The sequence below is a fragment of the Hippocampus zosterae genome, chromosome 18 (genome assembly GCF_025434085.1).
Source record: "Hippocampus zosterae strain Florida chromosome 18, ASM2543408v3, whole genome shotgun sequence".
In the NCBI taxonomy this organism is placed as follows: Eukaryota; Metazoa; Chordata; class Actinopteri; order Syngnathiformes; family Syngnathidae; genus Hippocampus; species Hippocampus zosterae.
The window spans coordinates 4657501-4680145 of record NC_067468.1 but is presented as its reverse complement, the minus strand read 5'-3'; the positions used below and the strand labels follow the sequence as shown (position 1 = coordinate 4680145).

The 22645-nt window shown below is 44.2% G+C and overlaps 2 protein-coding genes across 8 annotated transcripts in view; one reads left to right on the top strand and one right to left on the bottom strand.

The window, feature by feature from the left end:
* LOC127590805 (dihydropyrimidinase-related protein 2) overlaps nucleotides 1-22645 on the bottom strand; it is a 157524-nt gene that overhangs the window by 107705 nt on the left and 27174 nt on the right. The gene's annotated exons all lie outside the window — the stretch shown is intronic.
* Nucleotides 15435-20638, top strand: barhl1b (BarH-like homeobox 1b). The gene is made up of 3 exons (XM_052050311.1): nucleotides 15435-16387; nucleotides 18301-18523; nucleotides 19244-20638. The coding sequence occupies exons 1-3, from the start codon at nucleotides 15934-15936 to the stop codon at nucleotides 19560-19562; spliced, it is 996 nt and encodes a 331-aa protein (XP_051906271.1). The 5' UTR covers nucleotides 15435-15933; the 3' UTR covers nucleotides 19563-20638.

The following is a 22645-nucleotide window of genomic DNA, read 5'->3' as shown; positions in this document are numbered from 1 at the left end:
ACAACTCTCCGCGGCTCCATTTGCACAGAACAGTCGTTATAACAATCCCCGCCCCAAGCCCACACTCCCTCACTACTTACACCCCTAAGGATGGTGCTGACTGCACAGACGCATATGGCTTACCATGTGCTGAGTCCCACGTGCGCACTCTAAAGCGCCAATCTACCCGAAACATCTTCGTTTAATTATCGGTATTTTGTTTCTGCATCCTCCTGTTTTGCATATCAATCTCTGTCAGCTCAGTGTTTAATATGGGGCTGTGAAGGCTTAGGCAACATTCATACACCTCCGTAAAGTGCAGGTTTCATCGTGCAAGAATATACAGGACTCCCGTGGGGTGCCTAGTCCGAGATTATGTGCACGCTTTCACTCTCCCTTTTTAACCAAGTCTCAGGTGTACACATATGCAGAAACAGAATGTGTGTATGTGTATGTGTATGTGTGTGTGTGTGTGTGTGTTTGTGTGTGTACGACATCGGAATGTGACCATGAATTTACTGCCATGCACGTGTGCTCACGATCAATACATCGTTTGGAATAACGGCCTTTCAACTGGCGCGTAATAAAACATTGTTGATCAATCTAGCGGGCCCAACGGGTCGCACAGCGAGAGCATGTACATGCAAATGAGAATCACTAAATGCCACGGAGGGGCGGAAGAGGAAAGCAATCACTTCATATGACAAATTTCTTTGGAAGAATGGCGCTCAAAAGAGGAAGGAGGCGGAGACTTGATCTACAGCAAAGATGGGGGCTTCTTAATTCTGCTGATCCGAGAGAAGTAAAGACAGAAGGCATAATTACCGTCATTACACCAGGGAAAGATCGCAGATTGATGTTACATTCCAGAAAAGGAGGAAATTTGAACTTTCCAATTTCTGTGTAGGAAAAGCACAATGGAATGTCCTACTTTATTGGAAACAGGATGTCACACACTGGTCATTCAATTTGATTCAAGGTCTTAAGTTAACTGTTTACATGTCAAGTGATCTATTCGTCTATCGTCAATCACATAAGCTGGTATTCACTTGTCTTTCCATTTAATTCTGAACAGCCATTTTTTTCAGATGTGCAGACACTGACGTAAACGTCATGCAATCCATCAAGATTGTCTATTTAGCACAGTAGTTGTGATGATAAATTTTTACCTCGTTGCCATAGCGTTTGTATTTCAAACAATGTCTCCATTGCAAGAGCAGTTCTGTTTGTGGAAGTTGCAATATTTTCAAATGGGTCAACGACACCGTCGATCGCTTCAGCCTGTATATTTCGATTGATTGTGTTTTCATTCAGTCGGGCCTTCTAACTTGATTCTAATTGGAATATAAAATCAGTCTGCATTGCATAACCCACATTTGGTCACACACTACTTTACCTCAGTCGACGTCTGTTCAATGGGGATCTAAAGCTACAGATATTAGTTCCCATTTTTCTTTTTTTTTGTCCAACACAAAAATCATCAATCCATCCATCCATTTTCTGATCCGCTTATCCTGAAGAGGGTTGCGAGGTGTGCTGGGGCTATCCCGCCTGTCTTCGAGACACCCTGAACTGGTTTCCAGCCAATCGCAGGGCACACAAACACATACAACCATTAGCACTCACCTAGGGACAATTTGTGTTTCACTAACCTGTCATGCATGTTTTTGCAATATAGAAGGAATCCAGAGTACTCGGAAAAAACCTATGTAGAAACAGAGAGAACATGCAAACGCCATAAAAATTATTTTCAAGTCTAACGGCATCCAGTAGAGGTGTTGTTTGACCTCATACGGTCGGTTACATATGTTTTTATCCGTATTGCTAATGCCAAATATCACAAATTAGCAACATCTCTTCTACATTGCAGCTGGTGAAAAAGGGAATGAAAGAGGCGGCTGTGTGTTGGTGGCTTGTTTCAATATTTCTGGTCATTTTCTCCTCGTTTCCTTTTCTACCTATTTTTTAATTTAAGAGTCGTCGTGCATCATACTAACGCATTTTGGTACGTTCGGGGCCCTTTTACCACTTGACTGAAAATGACATCACAGTGTCTAAGGGCTCAGGCAACGACAGTTCCAAGCACCCAGTTTCCGGGAATGCAGCAGAAAAAACTACAGAGATCCATCTTGATATCTACCACGTTGTCACTTGTGTGCGAGCCTCGATGAAAACAAAGTGGGCGCGTTCTGTGTGTGGCATCAGCATACGCACCCAGAGAGTCAAGATTAAGATGTAAGAGACAACCTTTTTTTCTGCCAAGCCGGGGGTCAGGTCAACCGATCTGGGGGGCACTTGCGCAAATCCTAAACACAAACACCACAGAAGAAAAGCCCAAGGAGGCTGGCGGTGAAAAGGACGGAGAGAACCGGTCCATGGGAAGATGAACAGCCAGGGAGATCATGAAGCGAGAGCTGATTAACTGGCTTTTAGATCTCTGGGAAACATCCGAAGGATTGTGCGTGCAGCTCCACAAATCCTGACCCTCAACGCTAAATCAATCAACCCTGGGAGTCCGTGGCGAACAATGAGAAGTCTATAAGCTTAGCCAAGCTGCTCCATTGATGGTTCATTAGGCAACAAGGAGCCCAGATTACCACCGCGTTGCTTCGTTGGTGGCTGTCACTTAACGCTAAGAATAAGCGCTTAGCTTAACGTTGCCCTAGCTTTGAAGCACTTGCAAGCGACGACCATTGAATCAGGTGTTTTTCTCATCTTACAATGACTGCTTTACATATAAATATCAAAGGGAACATTATCTAGTCATTTTGAATCATCTTACAGCGAAATGTTTGGACCACACTGGTATTTCAGCCTGTGGCGTATACATGCTGCACAGAGCCTAATTCACGGCCATTTATTGATTACTAAAGCTGAAATATCCACCCATCCATTTTCTTATCCACTTTATCCTCACAAGGGTCACGGGGGGTGCTGGAGCCTATCCCACCCGTCTTGGAGAGACCCTAAACTGGTTGCCAGCCAATCGCAGGGCACACAAAGACATACAACCATTCTCACTCACACTCATATCTAGGGACAATTTAGTGTTCCATTAACATGCCAGGCATGTTTTTGGAATGTGGGGGGAAACCAGGGTACCTGGAGAAACTACACACAGGCACGGGGATAACATGCAGTGTATCTACCCCGGTCAAGGATGACGCCTCGTACTGATGTCCAAAACGTTTAATCATGGAAAACCGTGAAAACTAAAACACATTTCGAACAACAATCAAAATTATAATATCTTGAACAGGACATTAAATAAATAACACAAAATGACATACCGTGTGCACCTTGGTAAACCGAAAGTAGATCAAATAACGATAAATCACGTAGATCACACGGTATCGTAGTTCTCTGACTCTCTCTCTCTGTCTCTCTGTCTCCCGTTGTCTTCTCGATCTTTCTCTCATTCCTCGCTATACACGGCACTTGACCCGGAAGTGATTTTTAACAAACATTCCGAATAACATATTCAGAGGATTTAAGGAAAAAACAAATATGAAAGTTCACATAGAAATATGAAATACTTTAGCTAAACAACAAGCCTAAAATAAATTATTTTTTGTTGTCATGGCAACCAACAACTCAGTCTTGGCGCCAGTTACATGCAGACTCTACACAATGAGGCCGGAGCTGGCCCTGGGTTACTTCCCTGATTCCAAAAACATGCATGGCAGGTTAACATAACCCTCTACATTGTCCCTTGTTGTGACTGTGAGTGCTGCTCTTAAATAAAATGCTGCATTGCAACGTAGCCAAATGTAGAATCCCGGTTGGTTATTTCACCCTTTGAGTGCTGTGAATAGTCAATCCGTGTTGTGATGGAGCCTGTATGCTAAATTAGCAATTTAGCCGGGGAGACAGTTTCTTCGTTTGAATATTGTCGCACACACTCCATTGCAGAAGATGGCCGTAATGCGGCAAACCACTCAAAGGAAGTAGAAGAAGAAATGGAAGAAGAAGAAAAATTAGTCATGGCAACTACTGTGTGACGGTACAATAACCATGCTGGGTTCTAGCTTTGGATCCTAGTTAAGGGAAGCCATTTTCAACTAAAAAGAAAAACATTGTATGTGGTTAGAAGCAGAGTTTTTGAATCCAACTGAAACTGCTATGCTGTCGGGTGTGAGTCTGAGCTCTAATTTAAAATATACAAATCACACTTGAGTGAACCAGCATAAGTACGAGAACAACTGTGACTTCAAATCCGGAAAAATGTGCTGTGCGATTGGGGTGCTTTTTATTCAGCGTCTGTTCCACTCTTTCACCTCGAGACATCAACACATGCATGTGCATTGTCACCCAAGTGGCCCAACACTTGGTGCGAGTCTTTTCATGTCCTCCCTAGAGCAGCGTTTCCCTCACATCAACAGGGTTGAGCCCCCCCAACAAGAAATGTTACGTTATGACCCGTGAGTCAGTAATCAAAGCGAAAGGAGAAGCGAGCTGAATGTCAATTGTGTATCATTGGCTGGCTTGAGCCTGTTGATCGCTTATGAATCACTGAATACACTCTGTGCATGCATCGTGAACGAGGTAAGGTTTGCAACGAGGCAAAATGAGCGCAATTATTATCACGGAGATCGTCGCATGCAGAATGAGGCTTTTCGCAAAATATATCACTTCATTTGAATCAGACTGTCGTCGTCTTCCTCAGACCTTAACGTCAGCTCCCCACGTTCTTTCCCTGGGAATCAACTTTATAAAGCAGTGTGAGTGAGAGCGAGTGAGCACTCTGGAGGCAGTCAATACCTTATCAACTCCCGCCGAACGCTGACACCTTGACGTCCTCGACAGCAAATTATTACTTTTTCATGACGCAACCAGGTGCAATTACAGCAACATCTTTGCGCCATACCCTTCTGCTCCTGCAACTGTCAAAAGACATTCCTGGTGGGATCGTGGAGGAGCTGAGACATCAGTCTCCCAAGCCCTCCTAATGTTCACGCACATTGAGACACACTGACAGACAGAAAAGTCAGGGAGGTGTGTACGTGCGCAGTGGTGGGGGCAGATTGCAAAGGGGGAAAATTGCAGGGATTACTTGTATTCTACTCAAATGACTTTTTAGGGCGCTTGTGTTTGTTTCTGTTGACTGACAGAGCGAATGCATCCTGGTTTTGTTGTTCAGGAGCTGCCGAGCTGGCTGCTGCTCCGTCTGCAAACAACCAGGTTTGTAACAGCATCACACGCCTCACACGGCGCGTGCTGCATCCTAGACCCTGTAGGCTTGATTATAAAGTTTAACCACACTTTAGCACACAACAATACGGGGGGAAGAGGGAGGCTGAAACAGTAGGTAAAGCTCAATTAAGACTTCAGAGTGTCACTTTTTCCCCTTAGTGCCGCAGCAGAAGAGAACACAAAGAGCGCGCAAGCCTGTGATGGCACACTTGTGAGTGTGAGGATGCCGGCTGGTGGGGAAGAAACTTTGCCATCCTGGAGGTGGATGTTGCCTCATGCCGCTTTGTGTGTGTCCTTTGGTTGAGGTGAGGGGGAGATGTGAGGGTGCCGGTGGCATTAGTAGTGTGTGAGGGTGTGTGTGTGTGTTGCTGAGAAGAAGGGCAGATAAGAAAGAGAGAAGATGGCATGAACGCACAACAGACACACCTTGATTCTTAGCTTTCATCTCAGCTCTTCCTTCCTCACTTAGTCAGTTTTTAAACTTTCCCATTAAAACACTCACTGAGCCAAGAATCTATCGACAATATTGGGGATTCTAGTGGGTGTGGAAAAGTGGTCAGTGAATCTGAATTTTTGGATTCCAATCAGAAAGATCAGATACAGGCAGAGGAATCTCACTAATTACAAAAAAAATTACACTGTAACACCCCACCCTTGCGGATGATGTAATCGGCTACCCATTTGACGTGGGCAATTGGATGCTGTCTTGTACTACTGATCATGCATCCGCATATCATATATATATAGCCCTCTAGGGGAGTGATGCTAAATTAGATGATAGTCATAATAATTCAGTCAATTAACTGATTTCCGCAATTATTCAAAAGGATTATTCCACGCTATAGTCATATTTATGAAATGAATATGTTGACATGCACCACACAAGTTCACAGAGCTCAGAATCTGGCATGGCTGTGCCTCAATCAAATCCATTAAAATTGCATCACAACGACCTGCACCACCACTCGGACCTGATCTATTGTAACACCTGGGCTACTTTCGGTCACCAATTTGACAGAGGCTGATCGAAATGGTGTAGCGCGGACTTCCTAATTCATAAACACGCAAAATTGATAATGCCCCCGTTTTTATGCCAAGCCCATGGATGCCTGTCAAGCAAAGTGTGCACTTTGACAAGAATAGCAATTGTGCAGCTGCGGTCAAACATATACGGTCATGGTACCACCAAACAAATGTTCATGTAAATTGTTGCATTCTTTTTTTTTCTTTTTTTGCATAATGCAAATTAATTAGCCAAACAATTACCTAAACGAATAGCCAATACCTACTTCACACTTAGTGGAGTTAAAACACACACACGAATAACAGTAGGTGCGTAATAACACCTCAATGAGCTGTTGGTTTTTCTGCGCCCTCTGTGTGTTTTTCTCCCCTCCTGTCATCCCCCCCCCCCCCACCACCACCCCCAATCTCTCTTCAAGCACTCCCGTCTCCCTTCTTGCTCTCCGATGCCTCACTCCCCACTCGCCTCGGCCATCTCCGCTCAGATTTTTTCCTATCTGCCAGACACAGATTTATTCTGCTTGTGATTCACATAGAGCACGAGAGTGTGAGTGAATGTGGGGTGGACAATGCTTGGGTGTGTGTGTGTGTGTGTGTGTGTGTGTGTGTGTGTGTGTGTGTTTTTGGGGAGGGTGGCAGAGGAGCAGGTCAGAGGTGGGGGGAGGGGGGAAGTGTGTGTGTGTGAATGTGTGTACAATAAGAGATAAGATCATGGCTCCCGCGGGGCTTGTTTGGCCCTGTACCCGATCCATCAAACGCCAGCTACCGAGTGTCAAGGTCAACTCTAATGAGCATTTTCTGGAGTCTTATTCCGTACGCCGAACGCCTCAACTGTCGGCACACATATACACACGCCCGGTACACTTTGGACACGATGTAATTCAGCTCTACGATGGATGCTTGTGACAGGAAATCTTACACGTTCGCATTCATCCCAACAGGTATGAACAGGAGCCCTTATGTTGAACCTGAAGACGACAAGAAGTGGGCAAATCTGAAGATCCACTTGTTGAATGATGCCTGCTTTTATGGCTCTGGAAATATGGCTCAATGTGCAATTAAAAGACAGTTTTGAAGAGAAACTCCAAACAAACATGAGAAAAAAAATTATGTTGCCCCCCAAGACAGGGAGGTTAGCGTCTTACGAAATGTGATGTTTTACCAAACTTTTGGCAGTGAAATTTGAACAGTAAAGCGATTGAAGTTTGATAAACTGAATTAAAACTTCAAGAGCACATCCGACGCTAATTTTCTGCTCTTCGACCAAGATATAATGGCACAAACCTTCTCCGTTTGGGTGCGGGCTCAGACAAGAAAAGGAAAAAAAAATATCCAGGCGTCATAAACCTAGATGGGCTTTAAGTATCAAGAGTCCCTTATCATCATCTCATCATACTCTGATCTGCCAAAAGTTGTTAAAGGTTTGAAGGCTTGCAGGGTGTGGGTGTGCGCAGGGGCATGTGGAGCATACTAATGAAGCAATAAAAGTCACGGCAGGAGGGGTGCGGGCGGGGGTTGGAGGGGAGGAGGAGCATCCACTGACAGGCGGTGTGATGATTAAGATGTTGCGACCCCGCATATTACCTGCATATTGGCCAAATTAGGACACAGGGAATATAAGGCCAGAAAGCAATGCTGGGATCCCCGCCCATGTGTGTGTGTGTGTGTGTTTGTGTGTGTGTGTGTGCGTGTGCGTGCGCGCGGCAGCATGGTGTTTGGTTCCAGTCAAGGAAATTGAAAAAGGGGAAAAATGCTGCTGATGAAACAGTGTCAAGTGTTAAAGAAATATTTGCTCCACAACTTCAAGAAGGGCTCCTGTCAGTCATTTGTTTGAGCAATTTTTTTTTGTTTGAGCAAATTTTTTTGTTTGTTTTGTTTGTCAATGCCTGTGAATTAGTCCCTTTCGCTCTTTTAAGATATTTTTGAAATTTTGTTTGTTGCAGGATGCTTACAGTTGGACGACTGCTGAAGAAAACCAACAATTCAAGACTGTCACATCAAAACATTCCTTTACTTAAAGCTATAGGAATGTGTACTCTACATCTCTTAAAAAGAAATAAGAAAAATAACGTGTTAAAAAAAAGATAATTTCATGCACCAATAATGATAACCTGTAGTGTCTTTAGTGCCACTGTTGTGCCACATCTGTCCCTGAAAGGGTTAAGAAAATTAATGCGTGCTGCGTACCTGGAAAAAAAAATATGACATGTAATTCATTCAATTCTGTTTTAAATAAGAGATTTCTTTGTTGCACTTTTGGGTGTGTCTTCAGGTGCTACATGGTTCTGAACGAGTCCCACCCCATCATCCCTCCAGCGTCTCCCCATGGCAGGTAGAAAGTATGTGCGTGAACTTTGACCCTCGCCCAGCACCTCTGGCGAAAGCACAGTTTTCCACAGTGTCTACCAGCTTCTGTGTGTCTCCCTTTGGCAGCTGCAGGGGAGCCGCTTCGGCCGGTTTAAAGCCACTCATCACTCAGCGGCTGGAGGGGGTGGGTGTTTGTGGGGGTGGAGGGGTCAACATTGAACTCTGACCTGTACCATGACATCAATTCATCTGTGTGGTAAAGTAGATCTTAAAGCTAAGAGGCAATAAGAGACTGTACTCAGTAACCAGCATGCTGTTTGGTCAATAAACCACATTATGCGAAATGTGTACTGTATGGAACTTGGATAAACGGGAAAGAGTCCTTATGCATCTGTTGTGTACTGTCAAGTGATTTCATGGTACACTGTATTTGCTTCCTGTGTCTAGATTGTGAAGATTGGATTTCTATCTGCACTGCACTAAATAATGGGCACTGACCATCCAGGCACGACAAAAATAATTTGATCATGATTGGTCCAGTGGTACTTTGGTTTCGGCAGCTATTTTTGTTTACATCCTGAGCACTGCAGGTACATCTTCCAAAGAGCACAAATGTGAATTTCATATCTTCTGATGTTTGAGTGGAGCCCCTGAAGGCACAATTAGTTTCCTTCCCATCAAAAGTCCAGTTTATATTTTTTTAAACAAACGGTTATTTATAATTAAAGATTGTTGATTTTGTACACTGAAAAAGTTTGTTGAATTTACTCGCTTTTATTTGCACAAAATCAAATTATCTGGATGTGGATACATTTTTTTGATTGAAAAAAATGTCTGAGCATCCAGATGAGATGATTTTGTGGAGTCACTTGTTGAAATGAAATTGATCAAATTCAGGACACCATTTTTTCCCAGTAGTCTTTTATTAGAATGTCCCCTCCAACACGCCCCCCCACCCCCTCCCCCCAAAAAGTGAAAAAATGCACTCCTTGGTATTGTAGTCCCCAGCAATGACAAAAATAACCAACAAAATAGTGGAGGGACTGCAAAATGTACAATATTACTAGAATGTCACTCACCTGAACATACAAGGGAGAATACCATCTTTGGATTTGTCTTTGTTAGCGAAGAGGCGACTTCCTGCTTCATTTTGCAAACTCCTGCTCACGGCTGTATATGTGTCCCATCAATTTGTGTCAAACGCTTTGACTATTTCTTGAAGTATGCAACAGATTGGCAAATCTAAAGCGTATGAACATTTGCTAGTTCAAGAGCCAACTGTGCGAATGTGTACTCTTTGATTTGATGGTGAGAGCCAAATGTAGTTTTTGGAATTTAGAACTTGCCTTCAGACAAACAAAATATACTAGTCAGAAGAGTGGCATATTTTTTAATCAAAAAGTTTGTTCTCAGTTGCAATATTGCTTCAAGTCAATCAAGCAACGCAAAAAAGAATAGGTTTAAATGAGTTCTTAGGGTGTCATGGGATCTCCTTGACTCCATCACTGTTAGACTTCTCAGTTTTGGCTCAGGTGGCTAAAGGTGAGCAAAAACAGGGTCAAGTCCGGTTTGAAGGAGCTGCCATTCCTCAGGAGGCCTGATTATGATGGATGTTTGCAGTTCTTCGTCCTCGGCTTGGCCACATCCTTCCCCGTTGGCTCCCACTCACCTCTGGGCCTCTTGGCACCGACCCTTCGTCCCACCTCATCCTGACCAGATGTGTTCGCTGAACTCTGTCAAGAATAATAAAACACCGGTTACAAAGGGCACGAGAGCGGCATGGAATGGTGACGTGGGCAGTGATCCTGGAGGCATCAAGGGGAAAAATTCTCAAGTCTAAGCCAATTTGGTCCGTTTAATGAATGCATCATTATTTGCTTGGGTTATTTTTAGTCCAGCGCAGATGACAGTTGAAGCAAGAACATGACACATCAAAGTATCAAAAAATCAATGATCAGGAGCGAAATTAATGTTGACAATAGCGGCTGTACGCCAGCTTCCACTTCTGCTGGGCTTGAAACAAGATTTGGGGCGTTTGTCTCAGGTTACGGATGTTGGCCCTGAAACAAAGGCGGATGACTCATCATCTCTGCTCTAATTCATTATTTAATTCATGTGTTTGGTGATCAAGTACTTTCACATTACACTTGTGAAATTTGGCTCTTTTAGACCATCTTTGTGCAATGGATAATAGTCCTGATGGAACAAAAAAGGGCTTCCTTCACACTACTCTAAAAAACTATATTTAAATATTTACGAACAATGAAAATTAGAGTGCTCTTGTCCCATACTAACTAATAGGAGCTACAATGGTTGGACAACATATCCCTACGTCAATGTAATGTCATTATCTCCTGTCATATGTTATCAATGTACCAGTTTCAAATATTCAAGGTATCCTTTTTGAGGTTAACATTTTAGGCTAATGGCTGTGAAAACATAGGGAACTAAAACTGTTTTGAATATTTATAGTAGGTCCATATTTTTGAGCTGTGTATCAACTCACAGGAAGTCAGTTGAGATTTGGGATTACTGTAATAAGGTCCAATTTCCTGGTACTGGCATGAGCTGGAGCAGGAGTAGTCTGGACCAGTTTTCGTCGAGACCTGTAAAAAGTCCATTGTAGTAGTTCAATTAACTGAAACTGAAAGTAGGAACCGGCTGTTCTGGGTCTTGCCTGGACTAAATGTGGTCAGCTTAGAGCTGTATCTTAATTAATAGGGACCCAACAATGACTCCTGTTGTACTCCTATATCTGCCAATGCTTACGTCTCGATTCAGCTCCAATGTTTTTGCTGTGTGTTCTTGGTTTTTCCATTCACTCCTCAACCAGTCAGCCACGCCCCAACTCATTGGCCACCCTGCTCCCCTGGGCACACGAATGCTTCAAGTCGGATTTCAGCCTCTCCTGCCACATTCTTTTGATGTCATGCAATACACTCCAGCACGTTTCTTTGCATTGACCTGCTGTTGTCAACTTTGCCTTCCTCATCAGTTTTCTGGCAATCATGTTGGCCTTTTGTCCCTAACTACAAGCTCTTCCTTGGCACAGTACTTGGTACTTTCTGTTTGCCTGTCCCCGTGGTTGTTTGTTGTTGCGCTGCACTACGAGTGGATTGCCGACAGTAAAAGTCATTCTCAATTATTACTGCGGTCTGGCGTTGTACATTCGGGTTCCGTTCATACCTGTGCCAACTTCCTGAGTTCAAATATCCCGCTGATCATACTGCTGATTGAATGCTTAAGGTCAACCTCAAACATTTCACCGCATTATCTTTTGAAAGAATGCCATTTGTATCAAAACAGAAAGTTTGATGATCAAAGTTACTACTCTGTCCTACTCTGGCATCCCTTCACTGGCTCCCCATTCACTTTAGAGATATTTTCAAGATCCTCCTCTTTGTTTACAAATCTCTGAATAATCTTGCGCCACCTTACCTCTCTGAGCTCATCCGCCCCTACACACCTGCCCGGCACCTCAGGTCTGCGGACCAGACATTATTAGAAGTACCAAGAACTAAACTGAGGCTCAGAGGGGATCGAGCCTTTTCTGTCCTCTCTCTGGAATGACCTCCCACTGAACATTCGGGAAGCCTCCTCGCTGCCCATCTTCAAAGCCCTCCTCAAAACTCACTTGTATTCTTTGGCATTCGACTCAGCATGACTTAGATTTGTTCTTGGTTTTACTGTTTGATGCATTCTACCGCCTTTATTACCGATTTGTCTTACTGTTTATTGTGCATATTAAATTGCTCCATGTACAGCACTTTGTATACAGCGATGGCTGTTTGAAAGTGCTCTATAAATACTGTTGACTTGACTTAACTTGACTTGAAAGTTGAAGCAAAATTTGAGGTTGGGTCCAAAGCAGAATGTTCTGGAAACCTCTGACCGGCGGGGTGGTCAGTGCTGAATGTGGTGATGACAAGAAATTGTGGTAAAGACCGAGGCAGGCCCAAACTGCATTGATGGTGAGAGTGATGATTTCCTTCACCTCCCTGCTCGTTTTTAACACTTTCTCCAGGCTCCCTGTGGCCTTGGCCCCTGCAGGCAACACACACGTGTGTCTACCTCAACACGCACACACACACACCATGGTTAGGCCTCCAATTAAATCAAAAGTGGTTTGTTTTTATTGGTCTTTTGCGCTGACAAGTGGGCTATCATTCTGACGGCTTTACCTGTCAGCGAGCAGCTGAAAATCCTCTGTTGACAATGCCCAATGCTTCCAATTAGAGGGGAATCACACTCCAGGTGCGCTCACCATCTTTCCACAAGCCTTACCCCCTCCTCCCTGGGCCACCCCCCAACCCACCCATCCTTTTCCTCTTCCTCTCGCCCCCTCAACCTCCTTTCGTCTCCATCTCCAGGAGAAGGGGCTCCGTCTCTGCCGCAAATTACCGACACAAAACGAAGGTGGTGGCGGCACTGCCGGTCCAGGGCCCCCGTCAGCATTAATGAGCCAATGAAGCTTTATTTGGTCCGTGTGCATGCGCTAAATTCTTTCTTGTGTGACAGCTGACTGGGAAATGTGACTGTTAACCTTATAAAAGATTCAGTGGGTTCTCATTATTTTCTGTCAACTCCACTACCTGATGGCGTTAAGGTGCACTATTTGCATCCCTGACTGGTTCAGGTTTACATCACCACATCCGCACTGAACACTCCCCCCGCCCCCTTCCTCCCACCCCCCACATACACACACTCACTCTTATTTGTTTGTTTGTTGAGGGAAGTCATCTTTTACACACACGCACCCTCAAAAAGACACGTGCTTCTTGATGTTTCTAAACCGTAGAAATGCCAAAGTTTATTCAAAGATGACAAAGCATATTACAGAGCCTATCTGGGCAGTGTTTTAAGAGGAACAAGGGAAGGAAAAGCAGCAGCGCATCTCACTTGCTTCTCCACAAAAAGCAGCAAGCTTCGAGAGGCCCAGCAGGCCTTATTAGAAAAGCGTACAGCCATGTTTCCACTAACTGCGAAAGACAAAACAAAGTCCTGATGTACGATCAAAACTGACAGTCCAGTGGATGGAGGAAATCCACCTGGTGCCCAAGTTTTCAATTTGCTTATAATCTCATAAATAAGAACTATGGCTGTTCATACTTTGATAAAAGAACTGTTATTCTAGTTAGTGTATTCTAGACACAATCCCAACTAAAGTGAAACGAGTGCCAAAGATATTGTTGGGAAATATAGGAGTGGTTATAACACTGTCATAAAGTTTAAATTATTCTTTCTTTTTTCCTTTTTTTTTGCACAGTGTAGCAAATCTGAAGAATTACGAAACATTTAAGTATTTATTGATATAAAAGCATTTGTTGGCTGTGACTTTGGCTTGATTTGTTGTTTCTGTGCATTTGTTATTCAGGCAAATATTTGAAACGCTGACGTTTTATATTCCATCCATCCATCCATTTTCTGAACCGCTTTATCCTCACAAGGGTTGCGGGGTATGTTGGAGCCTATCCGAGATGTCTTTGGGGAGTAGGAGGGGGACACGCTGAACAGGTTGCCAGCCAATCGCAGGGCACACACATTTTCTATTTCTAACGTAATCAATTCAATCTCGTTATCATGTATTTACAACTCCACAATGTTAAAAATAAAAAGGAAAAAGAAAAAGTTAAGTCAACTCAAAATTTGACGGCAACATTTGAAGTATTCAACAAAACATTCAACAAAATCCATCCATCCATCCGTGATGGATGGATGAATGTTCCTCAACTTATCAAATGATCTTGAAGCAAGCAAGCTTGCTTTGTTTTGCTGACTATTTCCATCTATGTCAATCATATATTTATGAAGTGTTGTTTCAACTTAAATAACTGTTTGAGGCTCCTCCAAAAATCAATGTACGGGCAAGAAGCCCAAAAAGGGCTGCGGTGACGACAAGCATTAAACCACGGCTTCTTTTCATGAGAAAGCCACACAGCCTGCAAGGCAGGGTGTGTGCTGCCTGATATCAGCCTGGTCCCTGCCTCACTTGTGACAGCTTGCAACCGTGATGGGACCCCATGGGAGCCGGGAGCGGATTCACTAACCTGCCGGTGTCTGGGACCGACGCGCGCTTCCAATCTGGTGGTCACATGGTGTGTGCGTGTGTGTGTGTGTGTGTGTGTGTGTGTGTGTGTTCAATTATTAGGGGCTGTTGAGGCCGTCGAGGGGCAAACTGTTATGCACCGTGCAGTTAAAAGTGCGCACAATGGTTTTGCATGCCTGTTAAGGCGAAAGGAGCCCAGAATGGCAACTGGCTTGCCTTGAAGTTTGGCTTCATGCTGGTGCAGATTGTTGCCAATTAGCAGGGACTATTAGGACGGTTATTGTGCTTTAAATGCTGACAGCAAGACGGCGAGGCCTTGGTGGTTATTAAAAAAAAAAATTTTAACTTTTTTTTGAGCGCCCGTATTTTTAATGCAACGAATAAAAACATGAGATCACGGTGTTTATTCAACATAATTCCAAATGCAAGATTGAATTATTTAATAATGTATCGAGACAAGAAGGCATCGAGAAAACAATCCCCACTCAGCATGAATAAATAACACAAACGAATTTATTTCTGACTTCTTGGGAAGCTTCGCTTATTTTTCTTTATTTCTTTATTGTATATCTGATGTTTCGCCATCAACATATACCGTAGTTTGAAGCCGATGCGCGCAGGAAGCAAAAAGCCCGCATCCAAAAGCGGTTGCTCGTAATAACCCCATTAGAAGCCTCATCAATGATGTAATGAAAGCAAACAGTGTGAAAATTGCCCGTAAACACTCGGATCCGAGTCTCCTGATGAATCCACTGTCTCTTTTATCAAAGTGAGGATGAGCCCGGTAGGGGACGTCAGAAGGAGGGGCTGGCTGGGGGCGTGTGGGGGTGGTGTGTGTGTGTGTGGGGGGGGGGGGGGTCCAGCGTCAGCCAATCAAGGCGTGTCACAGGGGACTCACGTGGAGCAGACGTTCTTAAAACCTATCGCTGGCGACTTTTCCACAACTTCCATTTTTCACCAATTCCTCCCTCCTCGCTTTAGTTGGGCCTATTCAAGCCACTTTTCTGCAATTCGGCGCATCCGCACGCGCCCGCCGTCCACTCCACCTGCTCCGTGCGTTCAGCCGGCTCAAGAATGAGACGAGTTGACCCGCTGTTGCATCTGGTGCCTGTCCATGGTGCTGAACAGGCTTCGTGAGTCTTTTTTTTTTAATTTTCTTCCTCCGGCTCCAGGCGTGTAATCGTCCGAGTTGTGCGTGATCCTAGAAATCCGACTGGACGCCCAAACTGGATGGACGACGCCAGGGAATTCTTAGGATATCATATGGTTATATGATTATTTGATTTTCTCATGCAAGGACGTTTGTCGGATCGCAGCGAAGAAATTTAAACTTGGCCCAAACACCAAATGGTAGTTTGAGGAGCACCGCCCCACGGGTCAACACGATGGAGGCGTCCGGAAACGGCTCCAGTTTCGGCATCGACTCGCTGCTCTCCCACAGGCCCGGAAGCCCGCTGTCCAAGGGGGACGGCCTGGCGGGGGAGTGCCGCTCGCCTCTGGACTTTAGCCCGAGATCCGACGCGGAGAGCGGCTGCTCGTCGCCGCCCTCACCCCGGCGGGAGTGCGCCGACGAGCTGGCCCCGAGGTCCGGACACGGCGTCGGCCTACCGCCTCATCTGCAGCACGGCCCCGGGATCTCGGCGGGCCCCCAGCAGAGGACCATGACCTCGTCCTTCCTCATCAGAGACATTCTGGCGGACTGTAAGCCGCTGGCCGCCTGCGCGCCTTACTCCAGTAACGGACAACCCACGCAGGAGGCCGGCAGACTGGCCGCCAAGATTGCGCACGACTTCATGGAGAAAATCCACAGCAATTCGTCGTCGGATAGCGAATATAAAGGTGAGAACGCACACGCGCGCTGAATGCTGAAATTGTTACCGTTTGTCGGCCGCACACAAGATAAAATCACCACTCGGCTGCTTCATCGCTCCATACGTTTCGTTTGTTTAGAGTTTCTGTCTGTATTCTTAATGAAAAAAAAACAACAAGAAATTGGTCAAAATCGCGTTTCTTTCTTTTTTTATTTTTAAACTTGGACATCAAATGAAACACCACAATTGGACAGGTTATTATAAAAACGGCACATTGCAGAGACGGATGAGCAGCTAATTAAACAAGCTGAAACGAAATATATTTTCGGGGACTATATTACAAATGTAATTTCTGCTCAAATATCAACATGTTCTGGATGTCAAAGATGATCCTCAATTTGACACATGATCAATCGTTTACTTCATGCAAGGGGCGTGGCTGCGGGTACATTTGAATTGAAAATACCGCGTTTCACAAATTAAAACAAACAAAAAATAAATAACAAAAGAGTTGCGCCTTTTCGAAACGTTTGTGTTTTTTTGTCATGGCGACTGGCTCCAGTTTTTATTGTCATAAAAAAACTCGCCTTTTTGGGGCATTCAGAAACAATTAAAAAATAATAATTACACTAGGAATTATGATCACTCTTATTTACAATACTGTAATTTTTCTGTGTCATATTTCAACATGTATATAGAATCAGCTGGGCAAAATGGAGGGAGGTGGCGCGGGGCGGGGGGGGGGGGGTTCTTGATTGGAATATCCAGATAAAATCACGATAGCTCGATCTGATTCCAATCATTATGTCAGCCGTAACAAACATGTCACCTACACGCACTGTACTTCATTGGAGCGACTCGTGGAATCATTTACACTGGCTACACTGCAATTAGAATCACACACACGCACGTACACACACACACACACGTTGTGTGGGCATTTCAGGTTAACAAAAGTAACGCGTCGATATGAGCAAGTCATTCCGAGAATGACTTGGTCGCATTCTGGAATTGTGGCCGTCATCTTGAGTGGCGATCACGTCTGAAGTGCGTTTGTGTGCCAATTGCCGATTCCCCATCATGAAGCTTATTCCTCCTGCAGTATATCAGGGAAATTTGATGCCATTTGTCCCGCGCCACTAATCACATTTGTTGGCATCAAGGCCCGAGCGGCTCTTGATTTTTTACTCATTTCCACGCTCGTGTGAAGTTGACGCGGACCCTCCCTGTCCTTTCCCTGGTGACTCAATTAGTCGGATTATTGTGTTCCTGCTTGCTTTTCACCACCCAAAAAGGACGAGGGCCTTTTTTTGGTCTCTTTCTTTTTGTGTGTTAAAATCAAAGTGCTCGCATTGACATGACTCCACGCAGGAGGGGAGCTGATGCCCCCCCCCTTCGCCCAAGGAAAAAAAAATTGAAGGCTGCATGCATTTTGGAAGAGCATTTAATTCCATGTTCCGAAGTCAATATACACTTGCTCAAGGACTAGCACACCATAAATGTCCAGAAATCGGTCACACGCTAGGTTGAGTATCAATGAACTTTACCAGCATTACAAATCAAACCTACAGCGAGGTGTCATTTTGATTTGATTCCTCCCACAAATAAGAATTTAAAATATATGACACGCGCAGAATTGATACACAAACGCAGTTAACTGGAGGACCGAACAGCATATGTGCAAGATAAATAATTTAATCACCCCAAAAACTGCAATACAATGTTAATGTCTAAAGAGTACAGAAACGCCGCAATGCATGTATGGGCTGAAATATCAAAATGCGAATATAGGCAAGGAAAAATCCAGTGCAATGATGATAATAGGGTTCTCAAAATTTCATGCCTTTCCAAATATTTTTAATTAAAATAAACAAACACTTTTCAGTCCAATAAAACAAACAACATTTTAGATTTTGATGCATCTTCCGTGTTTGTGCTCAGTGAAAGAGGAGGGGGACAGGGAGATCTCCAGCAGCAGAGACAGCCCCCAAGTCCGGCTCAAGAAGCCCCGAAAAGCCCGCACGGCCTTCACCGACCACCAACTGGCGCAACTGGAGCGCAGCTTTGAGCGCCAAAAGTATCTGAGCGTGCAGGACCGGATGGAACTGGCCGCCTCCCTCAACCTTACCGACACGCAAGTCAAGACCTGGTACCAGAACCGAAGGTAGGAGCGGCTCATTTGGATGGACAAAAACAATACACCGTACTGTTAAAAAAAAAATTAAAAAGTTGCTCCAAATGTTAAGTTGGGTACTTCGACAACATTTTATTTTAAGTTTTGCTGTTCACAGCAAAGAATTTGAGTTTACAGAACATTCGCTCCTTTTATTAAACGCCGATTTAAAGACCAACTTGTTTGCTTTAGCTAACTACACATGACCAAAATGAATCTTTCCAAGTTGTTCAAACCTAAATGACTGTTTTAGATCTCCGTGCTTGTTAATTTCCAGAAAACGAGCGGGGCGTGACACTTGATACGATTTGATGTTTTCATAAATTCGAAAACAGCTTTTCCACCATATGCGCTAGTTTGAGCATCAATTTGTCCGCGCAGCTTCGACTCCGAGACATCTAAATGTCATCAATAAATACAAAAAAACAACATTTTGACCTCTGAATAATGCATGATTTGCATGTGTGCGTATCAATAATTCAAAGAAAGCGCTATATCGCCTCAATTATCTGCAAGATGAATTATTCACCTGCGCCGAGTGCACGCCGACGTCTTTGGGTGTGAATGCATGAGGCAGTTCGACGCGTTTAACCACAGGGAAAAGAAAAGAAAGTATAGCAGCCCCGTCTTTGAATTGCTCAGTTTGGCGTTTTTGAATGAAGACAACTGCAAGAGCAGGGTCCAACTTTTCTCCTACGTTTGTTGCCGTAGGACCAAATGGAAGCGTCAGACGGCAGTGGGACTGGAACTGTTGGCCGAGGCGGGGAACTACTCAGCCCTGCAAAGGATGTTCCCGTCACCCTACTTCTACCCACAGAGCCTGGTGTCCAACTTGGACCCGGGAGCGGCGCTCTACCTGTACAGGGGCCCCTCGGCGCCGCCGCCAAGCCTGCAGAGGCCCCTGATGCCCCGCATCTTGCTGCACGGCCTGCAGGGTGGCAGCGAGCCGCCGCCGCCGCCGCCGCCCCCGCCGCCGCCTCCTCTGCCCCCAATGTCGGCTGTGCTTTCCCGGCCGACCCAGCAGCGGTGAGCCGGACTTGCGGAGCGAAAGCAAATTAACACACGCGCCGCGAATATAAACTCGAAAGAAGAGCGAACTCGTTCGGAGCATTGGCGCCGTGAATCGGAGACGTGGAGTGGAAGGAACTTTGCACCCGGTGGTGGAAGCATTTCTTCGATTTGGGGGCGACTAATTTAAGGCTTATTTATATTTCGGTGTAAATTAAAGGCTCTAATTTATGTATTTATTGGATTTTATTTTGTGTATTTTTAAACCATGTTCGCAACGTTTTACACACTGATTCTTTGGTTCTACTAAATGCCTCGCCTCTGTGGTTGTTGCTGTTGATGCTTTTAAAAAAATCATCATTTGGTTCTTATCATTGCGACGACCCGGACGGAGTGCATCCATCTGTCATTATAATTTTAATATTTTCGTTCTTGGAAAGTATTCATTTGACTCAATCTGTAAAAAAAAACTGTAAATAAGAATATTTTACATGGCATTGGACAGAACCTTTTTTTTCTTTTTCTTCAATCGGTACAGTGTGTGTGAATATAATTTGCAGGTGAATTCGGCATAAATCAACATTTCAAGATGCTTTCTTTTATAGGTGGGGTTTTTAGCTGAAAATCAAATGCCAATTAATTTATTTACAATTTTTGCCTATGACACGTTTTCCTCGTATTATTATTTGTATTAATTATTATTATGTTTATTATTATTATTATTTTTAAAATAGCAATTGCAACAACGGAGGGCCCCCCCAAAGGATGGGAGCCGGGTGTACCTGCTGGTACAAGCAGCCTGTTGATTGCTTGGGCTGTATTTCAACAGACATTGTGATTATTTTTTTTTTAATATAAGTTCATATGAAGCCGTGCTAACCTAACTGGTCTCCTCTCTCCTGGTGCAAAAAAACAAAAAACAAAAACAAAAAAAAGTAACATTGCAGATGCAAGCTTGTGGAGTGGTTCTCGTTTCTCTTCTGTTCCTCGAGTTCCTTTTTGGTGAAATTTACAGCAAGCGGTATATAAGATGGGCCATTTGATGTAATAAAAAAATAATAATTTTTATAAATGTGGAAATAAAAGTCTTTGATTTAATCGTGTGATTACACTTATTTAGCGGGACCATTTTCTAAACTCCGTGTCTACATGCGGAACTCCTAAATGCAACAAAGCCAGTCAAAAGCATTCATAAAAAGATTTCCTCAACTCTATAAAATGAGAACAATAATGCAACAAAGCATGAACATTTCCTTTGCGTGTTAATCAGAATTGTATTCAATTGTTTTGGTCTCATTAGTTTGCAGCTCTGGTTACATATAAGGCAATATTTAAAAAAAGATAAATAATTTCAACACACTGGGATACGTTTCAGGAATTAAAACCATTTTTTAAATCAAGCGGGACACACGTAAGCGTCGACGAGCAAAGGCGCAGGTCCAATTAAACTTCCGTTCAAAATAGACTCGTGGTTAGAGAAATGGAGTAAAAAAAACGGCCCTTTGCCCTTCACTTATTTCGCGTCTGCCTTAGTGCGTTCAAGAAGGTGACGAAGGGTGCGTCTCTGCTTTCACATCACCTTTCCTCACTGCAGACGGCCACATTCAACAGACCGATATAAAACATTCATTGGATTTTCTTTTTCTCTCCCCAAATAAATGCTTGCATATGCCAATTTGTAATAAAGGAGTTTTACGTTTTAAAGAGTTGAATACAAAAAGACTTTAAGACACCTTCAATAACAAAATTTTTTTTTCAAGATCCTCTGATTCTCAGATTTTATTTTTTTTAAAGATAAATAGCGAAATGGGAAAGCCTGTTAATGTGGCTCTTGTGCCTTAACTGTCTGTAAATCAGGACGCCTGCATAGAATATACACTGTTAAAAAAATAAGTTGGGTGAAATAAAAAAAAATCGAGGAAACCAAATTTGAAGTTGGGTAATTCCACAACATATTTGACGTTTTGCTGTGGTGAAAATTCCCGTATTTTCAGCTAAGAAATACGAGTTTCCGGAAGTCATTCTCGATTGCGTTGCTCCCCAACATCAAGCTATAACTCAGCAAAGTGTTTGTCAACTTTCTTGGTTGCACTAATTAACATTGTTTCCATGAACGTCATACATTTATATTGCTAAGTTGTTCCAACTGAAATTACGACTGTAGCACCCCCAGGAAAAAAAAAAAACTTTTTTCACAGTGCAGGGACGTTCATCCATCCCATCTTCCTTGGCTATCTGCACTTGCCTAAATTAACAGCAGCACCGCATGCACCGCCATCAACAATGCACACCAGCTGAAACACTGTCATGTGCGCAATTGTTTAAGTGTCCTAAATGATCCCATTTGGAAATTGATTGTTTCCATCCTCCCCTTGGTGGAGGCTGTTGGATGCTAGCTGCTGCTCCAAGCCCGACCCAACAGCTGCTGGGCGGCCTTGGAGCTGACTGCAGGCCGGGGATCGGCGTGCAGGGGACAGCTGGTCAGCGCTACAGCGACCCCCCTCCGGCTTCCCCCACCATCATCCTTGTTCTTCCTCCAGCCTGATTCTGCACACACACACACACACACACACACACACGCACGCACGCACGCACGCACACACACACACACACACACACACACACACACACACACACGCACACACACACACACACAAAAGCACACAAGCCCGCAAAGTATCCACGACTTCTTTTGGAGGTCAAATCAGTTCAGATGCTGACGGGCGAGCCGATGTTACCGATGAGAACAAAAGACTTGATAGGTTTTAATTGAAAGTCGATAATGGCTTCGAGAGGGGCAGCCCCCCCGCTGTCGTGCGCGCATGGCACCTGTTCTGCGGGGGCTCTCGCAGGCACTTAGCGGTCGTCCGCGGACTGGCCACCGTGAAATATCAGACTGACGGCCTGATAACTGGCGCGTTTATGAAGCGGAAAATTGCATTAAAAATACAGTGACGGCTTGGCCTGCGTGAACGGGAGGGGCGGGAGCGGGGGGGTTGCAATGAAACACCTCCCAACTTGCCAAAAGATCATTAAAGTCCCATCAGAGCGATCCGTGTCTGATTCACATAATGACCAATAAAAGGTCATTCTTGAAAATCTACA

Excerpts from the sequence above, each read along its gene's own strand:
- barhl1b (XM_052050311.1), top strand. The coding sequence starts at position 15,934 with ATGGAGGCGTCCGGAAACGGCTCCAGTTTCGGCATCGACTCGCTGCTC. Across the intron at positions 16,388-18,300 it reads GTCGGATAGCGAATATAAAG|TGAAAGAGGAGGGGGACAGG; the intron begins GTGAGAACGCAC and ends GTTTGTGCTCAG. Across the intron at positions 18,524-19,243 it reads ACCTGGTACCAGAACCGAAG|GACCAAATGGAAGCGTCAGA; the intron begins GTAGGAGCGGCT and ends TTGTTGCCGTAG.